General features: G+C 34.7%; 1 protein-coding gene across 6 annotated transcripts in view; it reads right to left on the bottom strand.

The window, feature by feature from the left end:
* Positions 1–1584: 1584 nt before the first annotated feature.
* Positions 1585–22834, bottom strand: part of DMXL1 (Dmx like 1) — a 146459-nt gene continuing 125209 nt past the window's right edge. For 3 of the 6 annotated variants that reach the window (XM_040444292.1, XM_040444294.1, XM_040444295.1), the window contains 9 exons: positions 22775–22834; positions 19345–19395; positions 19021–19081; positions 17386–17513; positions 13811–13903; positions 12126–12217; positions 10990–11042; positions 6687–6904; positions 1585–3988 (listed from right to left, as the gene is read on the bottom strand). The exon at positions 22775–22834 is cut by the window's right edge and continues 91 nt beyond it. In XM_040444292.1, coding sequence (XP_040300226.1) covers positions 3764–3988; positions 6687–6904; positions 10990–11042; positions 12126–12217; positions 13811–13903; positions 17386–17513; positions 19021–19081; positions 19345–19395; positions 22775–22834 — 981 coding nt within the window. In that variant the 3' untranslated portion in view covers positions 1585–3763. The remainder of the gene's footprint in view (positions 3989–6686; positions 6905–10989; positions 11043–12125; positions 12218–13810; positions 13904–17385; positions 17514–19020; positions 19082–19344; positions 19396–22774) is intronic. The other 3 variants (XM_040444293.1, XM_040444296.1, XM_040444297.1) reach the window with 1 other exon arrangement.

Raw genomic sequence — 22834 nt, 5'->3', positions numbered from 1 at the left:
TCGGCCAAATACACATAAGAGACAATGAAGCAAGGGGTGCCTGGGTGGCAGCGGTTGAGCGTCTGACTTCAGCTCAGGTCATGATCTCGCAGTTTGTGAATTAGAGCCCTGCATCTGGCTCTGTGCTGACAGCTCAGAGCCTGGAGGCTACTTTGGATTCTGTGTCTCCCTCTCTCTCTGCCTCTCCCCCACTCACACTCTTTCCCATTCTTAAAAAATAAACATTAAAGAAAAAAAAAAAAGACAATGAAGCAAGCAGAAAGCGAAAAAAAGTCATGAAAAACTGTTTAGCTTTGTAATTAACTATAGCAAAAGCTATACACATTTCTAAAAGACTGATAGGAACATTTAAATAATGTATGTTCCACTTTTTCTAAGTACTCCAAAGGTTAATATTTTACCCTTTCTACTTTAGTAAATCAAGCATCAAAATATCTCAACAACTCAAGAGAGTATTCCTGAAAAGAACTTCACTCAACAGAGCAGCTCTCAAAGTCATTAAATACTATATGGTTTAAACACTGAGCTTTTCTGTCCGGTGTGAGTGCGCGCGCGCGCGCACACACACACACACACACACACACACACACACACACACAAACACACACACCTCTCTCTCTTAGGTAATCTGTTGCTCAGTGGGGTTCAAAGGGTTTTTAGGAAAATATTACCTCCTTCTTCCCTTCTCCCATGTTAAACTTTTGTGTATTCTTCCATACATATTTGTCTCTACATACCTATAGGACTAAAAAAACCCTGAAATAATATGGGCTATTATACATTTTACTTAGAAAATTTTCTAACCTCTTTTCAGATCAACAGATACAAATCTGACATGCTTTCAGTGTTAAGAAAATATTGCACTGTGTTAAGAAAATATTGCACTGCAAGGATGTACTAAATTTATCCAACTACCTAATTACCATTTAGATTTCCAGGGTGGGTTTTTTTTCCCTCCAGGTAGTTCACTAAACATCTTTGTACTTACACTTATGTGCAAGGTTGCTTTTATCCTGATACGATTTCTCAAAAGACTGCTTAGTCCAACTATGTGTATTCAATGTTTACACCAATCTAGGTAACGTTTTTGGAACGTACTTCTAGCAGCCGTGTTTCAGTGCATCCGTTTCCTTGCATCTCCACCAACACTGATGTTGCCACTTAACTTTATATGAATCTGATGAAAAGCGGTATCATACTGTTGCTTTTTTTTTTCCCCCAACATTCCTTTAACCATTACTGAGGATGAACATATTTTATACTTGCTGGTTTTTTCAGTGTCCTGTTCTGTGAGTTGATTTCTCTAATAATTTATCATCTTAAAGTTCTCTTTGCCCCAATTCATTAAAGTCCTCTTTGTATATATGGACATTAATAACTTCCCTATTACTATACAAATATTTCTTTTAGCCTACCTGTAGTCTCCTGTCATGATATTAAATTTTTTGGTTTAGTAAAATATGTCTGTCTGGGTTCCCAGCCCTGTTAAAATTCTACATTTCAGAAAATGAGACTTGCAATGTTGTAAATTTTTCCATCATTACAAAGCCACATTCTCAGAAAAAACACAATTTAAAAAATGTATTTTGATGTATCCATTCCATTAATGTGGATGAAATTTTACATATATGTGCATCATTTTTTATTTAGATATACATTCCAACTTTTTATTCTCCCCATTTTTGAATAACGCTTACCTATTAATTTAAAAAGATTATAAAAAAGGAAGAGCAAGGTATTTAGGAAAATTACTCAATGCTTCCTATATTTTACCAAATATAAATATAGAAATTCTCTATTTTAAAATGTCACATATACTTTAAGTCAACTAAAATTGCATAAATATTACTTAAAACAGTAGCATGCTAAAAAAAAAGTCACTGCATGATTGTTTATTTAAAATATTATGACTCTGATGTAAATACATATGGGCTTACACAATTTATTACTCATATAAACCCTCAATGAAAATGCTTAATTGTTCATCCACAATGCCTTTTTTTTTTCTATTAAGCATAATAAATCTTCTATCTCATTGAAAGTGTTTAAAGCCGTTTGAATCTTGATTTGTGAAATTACTGAAAAATAACTTAAGCTTAACTGTATCAAACAATGGCATTGTTTGCAATGCTGTCACAGATTTCTCCATGGCAAAATAGTCACATATTGTTATCGCACAATTATAGATACAGGTTATTATGTGCACATGAACTCTCTACATAATTAATGACAGTGTTTTCACTGCAACTAGCTTAACACATTTAAAATTATGAATACAATTTACAAAATCTTTAACAATATACTTTTAAGATAAAAGTATCCTGAGGATATTACAAAATTCATTTTACCAGCCCTTCATTTCTTCACTTTGACTCTTTAATTTCCCAGATAACAGTTGTCCATATTTTGTTACATAAAAATGTTTTTATAGTTCCTATTAACAAAATATATTTAAGCTAAATAGTATATAATTGTCCCTTAAACACTTAGTCCCATCTGCTTCCAGTCTCCTTGGCTAAAATCAAGTATTTATCAAGTTTTCTATAATTTTTAACCAGAAAAGGTATAGCACAGAACAGACAGAAATAGGTTTAGCACATTTAAGTTAAAAGCATTGTGCATTTTTAATATTTTGGTCATATTTTATAGTAAAATAATATATTTTGGCAAAAAATAATAAAATATAAGGTTTAATTTATTTTCTATTAGTGGTAGATCTGGCGGGTATTTTACATTTGTAAATATTATCTATTTAATTTGACTGTCTTCACATTTGTTTCTAAAAACACTGCTATAAGGTGTTCAGAACTTTGAGACTAAAAGCACCTAAAAAGGAAAAAGAAATATAAGTAAAATGTTTGGTGCTCAAAAATCCTTTGACAAATTTATAAATTTACTTTTAGGTGTCTCTTGTATACCAACACCGAATCGTTATTGCCTGCTAAGACTTAACTGATTCAAGATAATCTTTAAAATAATAATCTTGGATGTCTTCCTGAAATTATTTGAAAATCAGGATGGGAATTCAAAACTTAAGAACAAAAAAACATGAAAAAAAAAAACAGTTGCAAAGAAAGTTGCTATTCTAGTGGCAGTAATTGTTATGGCACAAAAACACATGAAAAGACTTGTAGTTTTCTCTGATATATACACAAACTAAGTTCAAGTAAGATGTATAAGATACATATATACACACACACACTGGGGCTTCAGTAAGGACACTGAGGAGAACTTTATATAATAAGACTGAAGTCCTAATGACAGTTTTTAATGAATATGTTCATTATGTTTTTTATTCTTACCCAATTATCATTTATCATTAATTAATAGAAGAGTTTGAGATGTTTATGTATGAAAAAGGAAGTAACAGTGGTGAGTCAAGTGATGCCTGATGTCAACTGCCTTTACATAAAGGGTATTTTTACTGTTAAATAAATTCATACAGAGATTTCTGCAGAAGAGTTTATCAACAATAAGGAAACGAAAGTCCTTTAACACTACGACGTACTCAGCATAACATACTATAAATATGTACTATTACAGTATTACTTATACATTCTACTTTAGGTAATATAGTCTAATTCTGAATGACCTTGTTAGTTTTTAAGGCATCAGTGCATCCAGGGCAAAGCTCCATAAAGTAAGTATGAAATCAAGAAAGCATTAGTTTATCTGTGGCAGAAACAGAGTGATCAGTGGACACTGTATGTGTTGGCCACTTCCAGGGAATAGGTAATCAATTATACATCCTATTGTCAAACAGTCAGAGCATAAATTTCACATCATTTTTCAACACTTCATTTAGTGGGCTAAACTGATCCGGCAGTATCCTCATCTTCATTGTACCATCGGCTCCACACGAGAACACGTGGTTTGCTGGCCCTGTCTCAATCTGCATCACTCCAGTTCCAATGTTCCGGAAAATGGACTGCCGAGCATGTTCATTGATAAAAGTGTGGAGAAGAGTAAAGGTAGACAGACTCCAAATCTAAAAGATATGAGAAACAAAATTAAAATTGACGTTGACGATTACATTAAAAATCCAAATGAAAATTTTAAGGCGGTTTTCTTGTGCAAAGAAGGAATTTCTAAAACAAATATGGAAAAAAAATCTGTGTAGGCCTAAGGTCATAACCTTTGGATACTATGTTGCAATTTCCCAATTCCCTTTGATATTATCACATTCTTCAAAATCTACTCATTAAACAGAAAGGTAATTTCAACCTTGCATTGGAGATGAGAACTTAGGTACTAGGAGGTCAAGTGTACACAGCTAAAGAAACTTGTAATATTGTAGGGACTACAATTAAGACTTCTTATCTCGGGGCACCTAGGTGGCTCAGTCGGTTGGGTGTCTGACTTCAGCTCAGGTCATGATCTCACAGCTCGTGACTTCGAGCCCCGTGTCAGGCTCTGTGCCAACAACTCAGAGCCTGGAGCCTGCTTCAGATTCTGTGTCTCCCTCTCTCTCTGCCCCTCCCCTGCTCATGCTCTGTCTCTGTCTCAAAAATAAATAAAAACATCAAAAAAAAAAAAAAAAAAAAAGACGTCTTATCTCTTAGCAAAGCTTGTGCTGTGTAGTTTATAATGGAGTAACCCCTTATAATACCCAGCAAGGGATTAGACCCACTGGAAAGAAGGCCTCAGAAAAGGAAAAACTATGTTCCACCCTCAAGATAAATTATCACAACTTCAGCAAACTTAATTTACAAAGATCTTCTCTTTTTAGCCCCTACCACAATAAATGCAACTATTCCTAAAGTAAATTACTTACAAAGTAATTTATAAGCATGTTCAAGTATGTGACGGACTTAAATGCTTTTAGGACATCCATTTTAACTTTAGGGAAACCAAAATAGTCCTGATTTTTTGAGGTCCCTTTTTTTGGAAAACTTACTTTTTCCTAAGAAATTCATTAGTACCTATTACTCTAGACTTGATTGTTAAGTTGTGATTCCTAAACATGTATTTTTTAAATGTTTATTTGTTTTGAGGGAGAGAGCACACATGTGAGCAGGGAAGGGGCAGAGACAGAGTGGGGGAGAGAGAATCCCAAGCAGGCTCCATGCTCAGTGCAGAACCTGACTTGGGGCTCGATCTCACAACTGTGAAATCATGACTTGAGCTGAAATCGAGAATCAGACACTTAACTGACTGAGCCACCCAGGCGCCCCAAGTTGTGACTTCTGAATACGATGCAGTAAACTTTCAAATCTGTTTTTACTTGATTAAATAATAAACCTCCGAATCAGAGCACAAACTAATATAAAGAACTAACATAAAACCTAATAGAACTTGTTCTAAACTGAAGGCAGTTCAAGTAAGAAACTAGCTTCAAACTGAAGGAAAATAATTACATATGGAAGTTAGTGTATATATTTGATTTTAGGAAAAGCCTTTTCAGGGCACCTGTATGGTTCAGTCGGTTAAGTGTCCAACTTCAGCTCAGGTCATGATCGTGTGGTTCTTGACTTTGAGACCCACAATGGGCTCTGTGCTGATAGCTCGGAGCCTGGAGCCTGCTCTGGATTCTGTGTCTGCCTCTCTCTCTCTCTGCCCCTCCCCGGCTTGCACTCTCTCTCTCAAAGTAAATAAATAAACATTAAAAAAAAAAAAAAGCATTTTTAAAATTCCACAATTCTAGTTAATTTTTTTTCTGGCTGGAAATTATGAAAACAATATGCATGTTGTAAAAAAAAGTAGCCCAACTTATTATTTCTTTTCTTTCTTCTCTTTCTTTCTTTCTCCTTCTTATTATTTTAATGTTTGTTTAATTTAAGAGAGAGAGAAACAGCGTGAGTGCAGGAGGGGCAAAGACAGAGGGAGACACAGAACCCAAAGCAGGCTCCTGGCTCTGACCTCTCAGCACAGAGCCTGAAGTGGGGCTCAAACTCACCAAGTGACTGAGCTCCAGTTGGTCACTTGGCTGAATGAGCCACCCAGGTACCCCCAAACTTATTCTTACTTAGTAGTCTCACTAGGGGTTAAATTAATGGATTCTAAGAATGTAGACTCCTTCAGTGGGTTGCTGGCCATTACAATAACTTAGGGACTAGTCTAAACTGACTTACCCCGAGAGATTTTTCCAAGTGTGGCCAGAGGACTCTCCAACAAAACTGTTAGGTATGTACTGTAAAAATGCACACAGGTACCTAGCAATAGTACTTCTGGGATGGGATGCATTTAATAAGCTGCTTTACATTTTAAATAACCTCTAAGTTTTAAACATGGTGGAGTGTGAGAAGCACAGGGCTTATCTAGGTACGTCCCTAACTTCTGAATCAGGCACTGAGTGGCTGGATGCTAATACTATATAAATGAAAAAATGGACAGTATTCAGGATAAAGGAAAATATTACTGCATTTCACAGTATCTGAAACAGAATTTGGTAACTCTGAAAATGGGAGTCAAGACTAATTCTAATGTTTGAAATATGTTTTATCTGTGGAAAATCAAGTGCTTTTGCACATTAATTAAGCCTATTTGAAAACTGAAAAAGAGACAATTTCAAGTTAAATATTATTTCATTCATTAAAAGATTTATTAAATAGCAACAAACATACTGCCTACAAAGGAGTTAATATTTCTACTATTTAAATAGAATGGTATCATTAATACGTGTAAACACTTAAGGTTTCTGAAGATTTCTCTTCATTTTGTAGACACTGTGGCATTACCATATTTACCTTTATGTTGCCTTCAGCAGATCCTGTAACAAAGTACTCTTCTGTTGGATCAATGGCAATGGCTTTAACAGGAGAATCATGGCTCTGGAAAAGCTGCCTCTGCTGTCGTTGCCGAAGGTCAAATGCACATGTAAAGCCTTTTCTGCCACCTGATATTAGTAGCTGGTGTTTTGGAGCATATGCTAAAACAGTAGCTCCACTATCATGGCAAGTAAAAGCTGAAAATTAAAATTGAAGTAAATCATGAAGTAAAACCCATTTAACAGTGTAAGCAAGAGACTTCTGACTTCTGGCCAAGGTAGAATGATAGATCACCAGATTCACCCACCTACCTCAAACCATTTAAAAAATTAAATGATATACAGGAAACAATGGTTGGAGACAATGGACACCAGGCAAAGAAAAATGATCTCTAAGAGATGGGAAGCAAACTGGGTGAGCCATACGACTGCCCCTGTTATTGCCTATGGAGGGTTTTCTGGCCATGGCACAAGGGGAACCCGAGCTGGTCTGGGTTCCTGTTTCCACCAGCCATAGTGGAAAACCTCTTAACTCACAAAGGACAAAATCTGTTTTGTCCTCAGTAGGGTTTTGCCTCAGAAGCAGGTAAAATTTGTAATGCCTGGCATCTGATAAAAAACCAAGAGGCATACAAAGGAGAAAAATACAACCCATAATGAGAAGAAAATCCATCCAATGAAACTAACCCAAAAATTACACAGGTGATGGAATTAGTAGATAAGGAAATTAACAAGTCATTAAAAAAGAGATACACAAATAAAAAAATCCAGAGATTAAAAACTACAATAGTCAAATGAAACATGTACTACATGGGGTTAAGAGCAGATTAAACAATGCAAAAACAAAAATGGTGAAACTTGAAGACATACCAGTATGAGAACTAACAAAAATACAATGAGTATTCTTTTCTTAAAAAAGAAGTGGATCTTAACAAATCTTAAAGAAAAAAAAAAGCCTGTCAATAGCTCAAAGACAATATGGCATAATGATGAAGAGTGAAGATTTGGGAGTTAGACTGTCAAGATTTAAATCTTGGTTTTTGCATGGATTTCAATATATACCTTAGGTAATTTTTTTTTAACCTACGTCTCAGTTTCATCATTTGTAAAAAAAAAAAAAAAAAAAAAAAAAAAAAGGAGAAAACCCAGTCCACCTAATAGGTTTCTGTGAGGATTAAATTAGTTGACATATTTAAAACATGTACAGTTCCTGGCATATACTAAGTACTCAATAAAATTTAGTTACAATTACTCTTAAGAATCTAAAGAGAAAATTACAGGGAAAGATTCTTTGAATGTGACCAGCACTTAGAGATATAACTTACACAGAATAAAATGCTGAAATTCTAACTCGTGATGAAGTCTGACTAATGGATACATCTGTGTAACCATCATGCAGGTCAAGACACAGAATGTTTTCATCATCCCAGAAAGTTCCCTCATGCCTTTTTGCAGTCAACCCTCCTCTCCCACAAAGGCAATCACTATTCTAATTAGTTTTGCCTCTGTTCTTGAACTTCACATAAATGGAATTTTACAGTACATACTCTTTAGTGACAGGCTTCTTTTCCTTCAACATAATGTTTAAGAGATTAATGAATGTTGTCACATATATCAGCAGATTATGCTTTTTTTTTTATTGGTTAATAGTATTCTATTACATAAATAGACCACTTTCCTATTGGATATGTTTGTGTTGCTTCTAGTTTGGGGCTGTTATAAATAAAGCTGCTAAGTTTTATTACATTAATATATTAATATAATTGTATATTATTGCTATACAAGTCCTTCTGTGGATGTGTGCTTTCATTTCTCTTGGACATATATGTAAAAATACATACGGATGGATCATGCTAGGTCCATGTTTAACTCTATTAGAAAATGTCAGTTTTCCATAGTAGCTGTATCATTTTAGACTCAGCAAATCATGAGGGCTCCAGGTTCTTTATACTCTCACCAATACTTGGTATCCCAAAATCATTAATTTTGGACATTTTACTATATAGAGTAGTATCTTACGATGATGCTAACCACATTTCATATGCTTACTTGCCATTAATCATTTTAGACTCAGCAAATCATGAGGGTTCCAGGTTCTTTATACTCTCACCAATACTTGGTATTCCAAAATCATTAATTTTGGACATTTTAGTATATAGAGTAGTATCTTATGATGTTAACCACCTTTTCATATGCTTACTTGCCATTAATATACTGAGAAGATGGTCATTTTTTAAAGTCTTGAATATATCATTTCTTTCATGGATTATGCTTTAGGTATTGTATCTAAAAACTCAAGACTAAACCAAGGTCACCTAGATTTTCTTCTCTATTTCCTTCTAGAAATTTTATAGTTTTGAATTTCACATGTAGATAATTCACATTAAATCAATTTTTATGAAAGGGGTGAGGTATGTACCTAGGTTCATTTTCTACATATTGCCATCCAATTGTTATAGTATATTTTGACCACTATGCCTCCAATGAAGTGCCTTTGTACTTTTATTAATGATCAATCTATTAAATACGTATGGGTTGATAAATGGGCTCTCTATTCTGTTCCATGATCTCTATTCTAAAGCCAATAACATGTGTTTATTATTATAGTAAGTCTTGAAATCAGTAATAGTGTGAGTGCTTCAAGTTTGTTTTTCTTCAGGGGCGCCTGGGTGGTTGAGTCAGTTAAGCATCCAGCTTTGGCTCAGGTCATGATCTCACAGTTCGTGGGTTGGAGCCCCACGTCAGGCTCTGTGCTGACAGCTCAGAGCCTGGCGCCTGCTTCAGATTCGGTGTCTCCCTTTCTCTCTGCCCCTCCCCCACTCATGCTGTTTCTCTGTCTCAAAAATGAATAAACAAAAAAAAAATTTTTTTTAAGTTTGTTTTTCTTCAGTATCCAGTATTTTAGGTCTGTTGCCTCTCTATAGAAATTTTATTTTTATTATTTTTTTAAATGTTTATTTTGTGTGTGTGAGAAACAGAGAGAAACAGAGAGAGAGAGAGAGACAGACATACACCAAGCGGGAGAGGGGGAGGGACAGAGAGAAAGGGAGACAGAATCCGAAGCAGACTCCAGGCTCTGAGCTGTCAGCACAGAGCCCAACACGAGGCTTGAAGCCACAAGCCGTGAGATCATAACCTGAGCCAAAGTGAGATGCTTAGCCAACTGAGCCACTGAGGCACCCCCTCTACAGAAATTGTTAGAACCAGTTCGGTGGTATGTACAACAGAGTTTCCTGGGATTGCGACTGGGAATGTATTTAATCTATAAAGTTAGGAGGCAGTAGCATCTTAATAACTTTCATTGAGACTTCCAATATGTGTATATGGGCTATTTCTCCATTTATTTAAATCTTTGATTTATCTTTTTTATAGTTTTCCCCAACAGAAGCTATACATATTTTTTTAGGTTTATGCCTCAGTATTTCATTATTTTGGGTGCTGTTATAAATGGTGATTTTTTAAAATTTCAAATGCCAATTGTTCATTGTTGGTATATATGAAAGCAAGTGACTTTAGTATGTTGACCCGGTATCCTGTGACTCTACTACACTTACACTTTAGTTTCAAAAGTTTTTACCTTATTTTTGTTTTGTTTTTTTGTATATAGTCTTCAAGATTTTCTACATAATCAGGGTGCCTGTGTAGTTTAGTTGGTTAAGTGGCTAACTTCAGATCAGATCATGATCTCACAGTTTGTGAGTTTGAGCCCCATGTTGGGCTCTGGGCTGACAGCTCAGAGCCTAGAGCCTGCTTCAAGTTCTGTATTTCCCTCTCTGACCCTCCCCCACTCACATGCTATCTCTCTCTCAAAAAAAAAACCCAAACATTTAAAAAAATTAAAAAAAAATTTTTGTCTAAACAATCATGTCCTCTGTGAATAAAGGCAGTTTTATTTCTTCTCCTCCTAATGTGCACCTTTTATTTCCTTTTGTCTTATTGCATTAGTTAGGACTCTGAGTACCATTCTGAATAGGAGTGGAGAGAATGGGCATAATACTGTACAATAACTGATGCTCACAAAGATGACCTGTGGCTATCAGATTCAAAGTAAAAACATATGATTTTTATATTATCTATGTTCTACTGTCCTTCATGAAGTACAGTGCAAAGTTAATTATATACGTTGTATTTTTCTGTTTTTAAACTCTACGCCATCATGGGCAAAATAAACCTCGCAGGCTAATAAGTTTGTGTCATTAAAGACAAATTCATTAAAAAATTAGTTTATTGATTTTAGTCAAATTCTTGACTTTCAAAATTTGTAAAATGCTTTCAAAACTTACCATGGACTAAACTATTGGCAGGTGCCACAAGAGTATCCCACAAACATATATTTCTGAAAAAAAAAAAAAATTACCTTTGAGTGACACAAAAATTTAACAACAGAATAAAAAGTAAGCTTGTTTCATATAGTTACATAACATTCAAACCTTGCTCTAACAAAAAATTCAAATACAAGTAACCAATATATTTATGTATGATTAATTTTTACACAAAAATTTAAAAACTACTAACTTACAAAACTGATTAACTCTAGATTGACATGTATTTACAAATAATACTGTATGAAGTCTGAACACGGAAATACCTTTTGTATCTGATCATTCTGTAACCTAACAGATGGCAAATACCATTAGCAGGATACACTGAATTTCCCCGAGCACAAATAAAACTTATTTCTGCTCTGAATGGGAGCACTTTTACTCCGTTTTATGAGTTACAGAAGAGACACAAATATATGTAAGGATTTCTATGGCAGATGGGCTGGAGACTCCATATTCTTACAATCCAATTTCTAGTGTAAAGTAAGGCCTCACAAATAAATAGAAAAACTCAGCAACCTCAGTAGACATTTACCTCAGAACTCAGCAGTGTGAGGGAAGTAAAACATGGGGGTGTGGAGACGGAGGCAGGAGGAGACATTTTCTTACCTATTTAAGGTTTTGGGGGAAATGTGGACAGGCTGCCACTTACTATCTATCGTACAACTCAAAGAGGTCTTTGAATTTCTCATTATCGTGAAACACTGGTAATATCTATCTAAGAGAGCCACTGTGAGGATTAACAGAAGAGCAGGGTCAAGAAATAATGGTTCTTTCCTTTGCCTCAAGCTTTCTTAACACATAAGGAATAATACGGAGAAAAATTAATTTCACTATCAAATCATTTTTCTCTTTAAGTCTTAAAATAAAAAAATCAGAATATTAAAAATACAGAAGGAACGGATGTTGTTTTTAATGCACCAGAATTTCCTTGGCCTTACAATTAGAACATTAAAAATGCTCTAAGAAGGAAATCTTTATAATAAAAATATTGAAAAGCACAATTCTGAAAACAATCTTGAGATATAAGAACGTAAAGCAAATAAGAAATAAAGCTGAGCTATAGAGACACACACATTTCAGTTACAATCTCTTACCTATTGTCAGTTGAAAGACCAGCTGTAGCTATCAAAGAGGAGGAACTAACGAAGACAAAATCATTGGCTGTTTTGTTATGACACTGCCAGGTCTGGAATGGTTATGAAGAAACAAATGTTATTGCTGTCAGTAACAATTTTATAACCAAGTGGATGCATTCACCAAAAGGGATCATGTAATGTGTGGCTTACTTAAATCCCCTTGTATCTTTTTTTCACCCTGAACTTGTAGACAAGTTTCAAGAGTAAAACAGAGAATTCTCATATACTCTCTACAAGATTCACCAATTTTTAACATTTTGCCACATTTGTTTTGTCCCTCCTCCTCTCTCTCTCTCTCTCTCACATGCACTTTCCCTGGACCATATAAATAAGCTGCATTATAAATTCTTAATGAGACCTTTTGCTTTTGTTCATCTAAAAGTTAAAAAGAAAAAAAAAGGAGATTAAATGTTAAATATTTCTTAGAATATTTGTGAAAATTTGTCTCTTAGAAAAAACCCAGAATTTTAGATTATCTGAGAATGAATTATTTTCAGAAATATATAAGCTTTTAAATAATTTTTCAAATACATGAATAAAAACATATTAAGAGTCAACAAATTCAGAAAATTTACGTTTCTGAATATTCCAGTAACAGTGACTTAATATGAGAGGTTTAGCAAATTATAAAGTCTTCCAAGTTTTATGTGTTCAGATATTTCTCTTCAATAAAAAATGACTTAAGTATGTCAAAATTATCACATCAAATATTTTTCCTTTGAGTCACTTCCCCATTCCATCTGACCATCAGTGGAGCTGGATGATCATATGTCCTTAAAACAAACAAAATGTACTTTAACCCCACAAAGCCAATAATGTACATTTTCAATCCAATTTATCTTTTTAGATGTTAAAAAAAAAAAAAAAGGCAGACCCTTAGGGAATGTAAATTTACATATTTAAACCTTATGTTGGTTTTCTTTAAAAAAGAAAAAAATTCTTTTGAAATACCTCACCAGCCCTCTCTGCTCTGCTTGCTTTTACTTAGATTGGTACTGTATTCCAGAATATAACCTTGAGTGAATTACCAGAACCTTAACCCATTTCTTGATTTTTTTAAATAGGTACTGCTTAGTCCTATAAAGGGCTTCACTAAAGAATATATTAAATACAAACTCAGTGGGGTTTTTTTGCCCCCAAACTCATTGCTCTGTGAAGCTACAGGAGGTTCATGAAGCTTGTGCAGTCCTGAATAGAGATCATCAGTTGTTTCTTTCTTTTCTTTTCTTTTTTCCAAAGACTTAGACAAGAAAATAATAGTACCAGCTATAACATATCCTTTCTACTTTGTTCATAGGGGACCAATTGCAGAAAAACCACAGACTGATGATCTGATGATCACTCTTTTTAGGTATAATCTTTACTGCAGCTCAGTGAGGCTGGAAAAGGGCTTGAGTAACCCACAGGTCACATGGGTCTCCGGAGGTACCATGTTTGTTCTATACACGTTAATCGTCCAAGGCACTAGAGACCAAGACCTCACAGATTAATTTTCACATAATACAAGGACAGGAGTTTATAGTAAAGTGACTGAATACACAGAACTACATTTTGGCTTTAATATGTATTGCCTCAAACATATATTCTTGTTTTCCTTAAAATAAAAATTGAACAAAGTTTAAAGGTAAGAAAACTTGGCTTACCAGGTATGGCTTAGGCATGCTTCCAGTTACTGGACAACATTTCCAGTTTGTCTGATACAGGCTTAAATATCCATCAGCATCAACTATTCCAAACTTAGAGAAAAAAAATTTTTTAAGTATTAAGTATATCTACCCATACCTTCACTGTGAATCTCCTATTTTGATCTTAAACATTTAATTGATAAATTGACTTTTACTTCACCTACGCATGGATCTAGTCCAGAAAAACATTTAGCTGCTGCTTAAAAAAAAAAATTCCAGGTGACACAGAAGAAACAAACAGACACATTGTATTATACTAACCAAGAGCACAGTCTATATATTCTCTAAAAGTACTCAAAAAATAGGATACTGGATTTACACATTAAGACATGTGACAACAAACTTTTAGGATATATAAAATAGAAAACTGTTCATTTTCAAAAAGACAAAATAAGGACTTCTAGAATATTCAGTAAGGAAAACATGCAAACAACAGTAGAAAGTAAAATGAAACACAGATTTTTACAGTAAATGAATTCCTACTATGGAAACTCAAGGTAATTTCAGAGGGAAAATGTCAAAATTATACAATGGGGAAGTATATGTCACAAATCTAGAAGGATGAATAAGAGTAAACATTTTTTTCTTTAGATTACAAAAATAATGTTTACTTAACAGTTTATAAAATAAATGTCTATTCTGAACTCCTGCCTTCTCCCATCTCCATATCTGGCAATTATTAACAATCTAAGGTGTTCCATTTCAGATTTATTCTCTGATTATTCAAACATGCACACATATAGGGTTTTATAAAAAAAATTAAAATAATAATAAATACACAATTCCACAATTACATTTTTGACTTATTATGGCCATCTTTTCACATCAGTACATTTAATCTACTTCATTCTTATGCTGTATTACACTATATAGTTGTATTATAACTTTTGAAAACTTCTCCCTTATAGTTTCTAATTTTCCTGATTACAAAGTGCTGCTTTAAATATTCTGATACATATATCTTTGAGTATTTACGTACAATATGTATCTAGAAATGGGAAAGCTTTATCAAATGACATCATTTAAAATTGGCAGATTGGGGCGCCTGGGTGGCGCAGTCGGTTAAGCGTCCGACTTCAGCCAGGTCACGATCTCGCGGTCCGTGAGTTCGAGCCCCGCGTCGGGCTCTGGGCTGATGGCTCGGAGCCTGGAGCCTGTTTCTGATTCTGTGTCTCCCTCTCTCTCTGCCCCTCCCCTGTTCATGCTCTGTCTCTCTCTGTCTCAAAAATAAATAAACGTTGAAAAAAAAAATGTTTAAAAATAAAAAAAATAAAAAAATAAAATTGGCAGATGAAGGGGCACCTGGGTGGCTCAGTTGGTTAGGCATCCAACTTTGGCTCACGTCACGATCTCACAGCTCATGGGTTTGAGCCCCTCATCGGGCTCTGTGCTGACAGCTCGGAGCCTGGAGCCTGCTTTGGATTCTGTGTCTCCCTCTCTCTCTGCCCCTCCCCTGCTCATGCTCTGTTTCTCTCACTCTCACAAGTAAATAAACAAAAAAAAAAAAATTTTTTTTTTTGAATAATAAAAAAGAATGTAGTATCTTCCTGAAAATTGTTTCTCACAGGTCATTTACTCTGCTTAATGCCTATTTTAGGCTCAATGAATTCTGGTAGCCCATTTCTGTTCATAATTGACAAATTGATCAGCATTACTGTCATCTGTTCTATTTACTGTAGTAGCCTTCCCTACTAAGGGAGATAGCATGCTTAGTTGTTATGCTATTTGGCTCCATCATGGCCAAGGTAAATGAATGGTAAGTTGACTGTTAAATATACTCGGGAAGGCAATGGAAAAGTTTTCTGTGCTTTAAAATAGCGTATGTGGAAGGCTATACTGAGTGTTAAGTGGAAGGCTATACTGAGTGTTAAGTCTATAGAATAATTCAGACTGTAGAAGGTACTGAACGGCAAGGTAAAGAATATTGGCTTCAGGGGCGCCTGGGTGGCTCAGTTGGTTAAGCGTCCGACTTCAGCTCAGGTGGTGATCTCGTGGTCCGTGAGTTCAAGCCCCGCATCGGGCTCTGTGCTGCCAGCTCAGAACCTGGAGCCTGCTTCTGATTCTGTGTCTCCCTCTCTCTCTGACCCTCCCCCCATTCATGCTCTGTCTCTGTCTCAAAAATAAACGTTAAAAAAATTTTTTTTTAACAGAATATTGGCTTCATATATAATAAGGAGCCTTGAAAGGCTCTTGAACAGTCATGTTCATCTCCCTTATAATGTAGTTATGTAACTATGTTATTTGTTACGGAATAACAAATGATGCCATGCTGGCATCATGAAGGATGCATTAGAAAGGTAAGGGTTGAGGTACAGGGACTAGTTAAGGAGCAATATAATAGTAACAAAATAAAAAAGCACGAGTATACGTTACACAAATGAAATTACAGTAGTACTCTAAAAGCTTCTAGATTAAGTACCCTCAATTTCCCATTAAAGGGTAAAGAACGTTGCTAATTGATATTAAGAATCCACATTCTCTCAAACTTTGTTTCATAACTACATGCAAAAATTACCATTGACTTTTGTGAAATGGTAAGAGAGCTAAGTGATGAATATGGTAGGCAAAAAGACTGCACCGCACCATGATACGAGCAACACACGAGGGGGGTTGAAGGTTTGTAAGTTGAGAGGAAAGGAAAAGCAAGATGGCCCATCTGAGAGGCCCCTGTGTGTTTTCCGTGAAGCATGGCTCTGCAGATGAAGAGCCGCCTGACTTCTCCTTTAATTGTTGTTTAAAGGGACAGTGAGATGCAAGGGGAGCAGAAAGGCAGTCAGATGAAAACAGGACTGTGCGAAGTGAAGACAGTAGAAGTTCTATAGCAGGGCCGGCAAACTTTTTCTTAAAGGGGCATATAGTAGGCTTGCTATCTACAAAGTCTTTGCTTTCCTGAACTCCACTGTTGTAGTAGAAGAGTACTCATGAAAACAAATAATGAGTGAGGTAGCTGTGTTCCAGTAAAACTTTATTTACAAAACATATGGCTAGGTCATAATTTGTTGATGCCCTGTTCTAAAGCAGTCCTCAAAAGTTTAATGTAGGTATAAATCACAAAAGAATCTGATTAAAATGCAGATAGCGATTCAGTAGGTCTGCAGTAATCTGCATTTTTAATAAGCCCCCAGATTTTACTCACTACTTGTCCGTACTTTGATTAGGTTCCAGAGGACAAAGAAAGTACAAGTATTTTATAAAAAATGTGTAATATATGGAGGTCCTATAATCATTTGGTCCTTAAGCATCACTTAAGTGAATTTTAATGGATATATATACAGACATACACATACACTCAAACACACACACACACACACACACACACACACACACACACACACACACACACAATGTTGTTCCAGAAAGAACCAACTGAACATTAAGTGTTCTTGGGGAAGAATTTTATAAAACAGAATTCATATGGATTAATACTTTATCGTAAGTTCACTGAGCTGTTCTCTTCAGAAACCCAGACTAGTAACATTTATAAACCTCCAACATAATCAAACCATATTCCCATTTACATTTTCATATGCTACCTTGTTTCCTTGATAGTTAAATCTCATTCTTGTAACTCTTGAATTGCCACCAGATCGAAAACAGGTTATTTGTTGAGAATGGCCCCATTCAAACATTCTGACACTTCCATCTTGAGCTCCTGTCAGATCTGCAAAAAGGACAAATATTGTCAATTTATTACAGGAATCTTTGGTAAGTTAATTTGTGAATCCAATGTGCAAACCTTTATGACAGAGACACCTATGAAATAAATCACAGTCAATTGTTATGAAATTTCAATTGAATATTTTGAATCTTAAAAACAGTTTTATGATGACTTTCATTTGACTAAACACTACATGGCAGAAGCAATTAAATCAGACCTCTAAGAATTTTATTCCTTTTGAAATTATCTCAAAGAGGTTTTAACAGCCTTTAATAAATACTTTGTGCAATAACCAGTTAACAAACTCTTGGGTGTACAAATGAGTCATTTCTTATCAGTCATACTATTAATGTTTAAATGTATACATTTTCTGTGGGAAAAAAAGATTATAGGAAGTCTTGAACGTCATGCATGGTAAAGAAAGATATCACTTCTAATACTTATTCTGATTGACCGGATAGCTCAAATATATGTTGTATGTTTCACTGAGGAATATGAATAAGCTAAATAATTATTAATTCTTTACTTTGCCAATTCCTAATTTGGTGATACTAGGAACCTTATTTAATCTCCCTGAGCCTATTTCATATTGTCCTGTAAAAGGGGAATAATGATATATAAGTTAATGGACAGTTGTTAGAAGGAAATGAGATAAACCATATACATCATTTACAAATATGCCTAACATGTAGGACTCAATTTATGTTAAGTATAATTATCAGTGGTAAGGTGGTATCCAATGTAGTAAAAACATTGATTAATTTTTAGATTATTTTATACCTTTAGTATAAGTAACAAAAGTTACTCTCTTCATTTTAAATATAAACCCTTGAATCCTTTTGTTAGATATGGTATATAATTTGGAAAACAGGTGCTTGTGGCACTTAGAACAGTGAAGAAGAAAAGGACACTGGTTTTGTCAACTGTATTTTATCAGAGTATCTCTCATAAAAAAAAGCAGTAAAATTTTTTTATATGTTATTAAATTGAAGGGACATGAGTACCTCTTAATTAACATGCACTATGCTTATTACTATAACTGAAATAATTAACTGAAAATAACATATCCTGCCTGAAAGTATAAGAACTTATGACTAACCATTTCCTATGCCTACTATTAATTAGTGTGTCTGATAAAAGGCAAATGGACAAAATATTAATAAAATACAAACTGATTATGATGAGGCAATAAGTGACCACAATATCATTCTAATTTACTTAATAAAATATGGGAGTGATCCTATTAAAATAATAACCAGTAATGTTCAAAAATAAAATGTGCTAACTTAGAAATACGCAGTCAAAATGGTAAAAATTTACTGCATCAAGTTAGCCTTCTCTATTAATTCCAGAAAATTTCTTTTTCTATTTTTATCTAATTTTGAAATGAAGATTTTATTTACTAGCACACATTCTCTACAAAAAAAGTAAAATACTTGACTATCTTTCAATTGAAACTAAAAGCTTCCTTTAAACTGCTTAGAACACGGGCTAATTATGATCAACTTACAGTACGGAAGAGTTGGATGAGAAGTCATTCTTCTGACATTATTAATGGCTTTCTTAATCATCTGTTAAGAAAGAAAAATTGTTCTTCTATAGTTATGCTAAAAAGTAGTATTAAAGATACAAATTGTGACAGGAAATTCAAATAACATCTATTTATTTATTTTTATGTGATTCCATAACTACCATTATGGGTGCTAAAAATACCAAGCACGGTTAGCAGAAATTAAACTTAATAGCTCAGCTCTCTTACATTTAAGTATACATACATTTTCTGCATCACTGACAAGGCTCTAAGAACAAATTCACCTTGAGAATTTACTCTTACCTCCTTTCTTGCCAATTCTTTTCTGATCCCATTAAATTTATTGGAATAATCCTGAATAGTATAAGGTTAAAAAGACAGGCAGAAGCATGTGAAAAAAAAAAAGAGGTAAACAGAAATTGTATAAATTTTTAATTGCTAGTTTGGAATTGTTTAGTTATCCATTTTTAAGTCATGCTTTGAGTGATTTAAGTAGCCTGTCAAATAAGAATAAATATGCATAATTAAAGGGATAATTTTAATTAATAGAACAATTCCTAGTTATATAGCACCATAAGTATAATTATATGCTATCCTAGGTTTGTAGCATCAGTCTTGAGTAGATTTTTTTGTTGTTGTCTTGTGAATTTTAAACTTCCCATTACACTGAAGTTGTGAGTAAAGTGGGGATTTGGTAGGGAGGGAAGAGAGCAGGACAGCACAAATGGTGAAGGACACAAACACTAAAAGGTGTTTATGGTTGTGATTATATTCCCAAAGCAGAAGTTGGTCATGACAACTATTCTTTTTTGTTCGAATTTGTAATTGAATAAATCAGTAAAGAAAATATTTTATTAATCCTCCACAAAAAAAGAAAACTTGCTGAATGTTTCTTTTGTTTAGTAAATTTCGTGTTGAAATCTCATGTTCCTTTTAATTAAGAAATGCTTAAATACTCCTTTTTCCTTCGACTAAAGTATCTAAGAAAAACCATAAGTAAAAAAATACATAAACAGAGGTTTAAAAAATCTCTCAGAGCATGTACAGAACATTATAAAGGAAATAAATTGTTACTTATTTTAGAAGATCCATATAAAAAACAACCATTGTATTTTATACTGGGTCTTTTACTTAATGAAGTGGGGCTCGATCAGCTCATTATGCTTACAAATCACGATCATCTCCATTAAAAACATGTCCTTGTAAGATGCAGACAGAAAGAAAATTCAGTACTAACAGGAATGACAAAGGTAAATTTCTGTATTATAATGCTTTGGAGTATAAACAAGTATTTTCTGAGCACTGACTATATGTTAAACACTATTCTGGTTAGAGATCATCAGTGTCTAAGGGAGGCATAATGTAATCTCTCAGGGAACTTACACCATTAAAAAAGACAACGAAAGAAAAGGCTGCTGGGGTGACTCAATGGCCTAAACATCTGACTCTTCATCTCGGCTCAGGTCATGATCTCACGGCTCAGGTCATGATCTCACGGTTCCTTTGTTCGAGCCCCACATCAGGCTATGCACTGACACAGTGGAACCTGCTTGGGATTCTCTGTCTTCTTCTCCCCCCCCGCCCCCGCCTCTCCCCTGTTCACATGCTCACTCTCAAACTAAATAAATAAACGTTACCCAAAAAAGACAACTAAATAATAAACAGATAATTTCAAAACTGATAAAGGCCATAAATATGATAAAATGGGATAATATGATACTGAGTGACTACGGGGAGGGGAGAGAGGAGCAGATGCTGTCACTAAGGAAGCAAGGGAAATTTCTGGGAATGTGAGTTGAGATCTGAAAGGTCAAAAAGAAAAAAGAGTATTTGAAGCAGCAAGCATGGCAAAGGCTGTGGACAGGGCAGTGCACTTCATGCTTCCAGAGATGGAGACAAGGCCACTGTAAGCAGAGCAAAGTGAATCAGGTATGGAGTGAACAGAGGACGAGGCTGCAGAAACTGGCAGGGGTCGAATCACACAGGACCTTAGCGCCATGTTAGGGACTTGTTTTTTTAAAGCTGTACCAGGAAATTTGAAAGTTTTAAACACGGGAGTAAGAGAGCACGTGACTCTTAATCTCCTGGTCGTGAGTTCAAACCCCACAATAGGGATGGAGCCTACTTAATAATCAATCAAACAAGTAAAATAAACAGTGGAGTGACAACCTAAATGATGCTTAGGAAACAGCAACTCTGGCCGCTATATACAGAACAGAGGGAGCAAGTATGGAATCAGAGACCAGCAAGAAATCTGTTACAGGAAAAGCTGTAATACATTGTCTGAAACTGGAGTTGGAAAAATGGTCTTTTATGTCTATATTTTGTATATTCTCTTTAAGTTTCCCTTTAAAAGATGGTAATATCAGTAAGTTTTATAATTAATGTATTTTAATATATCTGTCAGTTGAAAAAAATGAACTATAAATGACCAAGTCATTTGATTTGAATAATTACTATATTGCTTTTCAAATTCTTCAATACTTAAAACACTCCTACCTGAAATCCTCGAGCTAAGAGGAACAGAAGACTTTAATATAATAAGCTCTACCACAGATTTGAGATAATGACCTAAGTTAAATCACTAGACCTTCTTGGAACTCAACCTTCATCTAAAAAATGGTAAGCAGGAGTAGTTATAACAGCCATCTCAACAGATACCTCAAAGAATAAAAGGATTATATGACAAAAAATAAGGTTATATGACTGACAGAACTACATGCATATAAAACACTGTCAGGTATTATTAAAGATGATTAAGCCTTTACTTAAATAATTACTCTTAGTAAAAAAGTTTGGTGGCGGAGGCCAAGGAAAGAATACTGTAGGAATTAGGAAACTGAAAATAACCTCACCCCCAGAGGGCCACTGAAAGAATTACTGGTGCTGGGTTTCTCTGACTCTATGTATCATTAAGTATTAATAAAAGAATCTCATGGAGGTTTACACATGGATCACATCTTACTCAGGGCTCAAGAAAATCCTCAGACAAAATATAAACAAATTATTGTGGCTATGTTCCAATAAAACTTTACTTATAGACAATGAAATCTAATTTCATATCATTTTTATGTGTCACAAAATACCACTCTTCTTTTGATTCTTCCTGTAGCACTGAAAAATGTAAACACTATCCTTAAGCAGTCTGTCTATACAGAAACAGCTGGTAAGCAGGATTTGACCCAGGGGCATCTGGGGGGCTCAGTCGGTTAAGCCACCGACTTCGGCTCAGGTCATGATCTTGCAGTTTGTGACTTCGAGCTCCACATCGGGCTCTGTGCTGACACCTCAGAGCCTGGAGCCTACTTCGGATTCTGTGTCTCCCCCTCTGTGTACCCGTCCCCTGCGTCTCTCTGTCTCTCAATAATAAATAAATGTTTAAAAAAAAGTTTTTAAAAAAGGTTGAAAAAAAATGTTGAAAAAAAATGTTGAAAAAAAAAAAAGCAGGATTTGACCCTAGATCTTAGCTTGCTGAGGCTGATGTGTACCAATAAGATCCAAATAATTACGTAAAACGCAACTCTCTGTATTTTAAGTTATTTATTTAAAATCATTTTCTTATCTTTTTCAAGAGGAAACATGTTGTTCTTCATAATCAAAATTTATAATTTCCAGCAATTATGACTTACTAAAAAGTTGGGAATTTTTCAAAAATATGTTTAGATCACCCCTACTCCATTAAGCTAGAGGGGAAAAAAGGACATTTATGCACCACATTTTTAACTTGACGTACCACAGAGGCTCCTCTGCCGGTCTGTGTACTTCCAAGCCATGGCATATTGATCGGAGTGCC

This window comes from Herpailurus yagouaroundi, unplaced genomic scaffold (genome assembly GCF_014898765.1).
Source record: "Herpailurus yagouaroundi ecotype Mexico unplaced genomic scaffold, PumYag 192, whole genome shotgun sequence".
Taxonomy (NCBI): Eukaryota; Metazoa; Chordata; class Mammalia; order Carnivora; family Felidae; genus Herpailurus; species Herpailurus yagouaroundi.
Note: the sequence above shows the minus strand (reverse complement) of the source record. Positions and strands in the feature narration are given on the sequence as shown.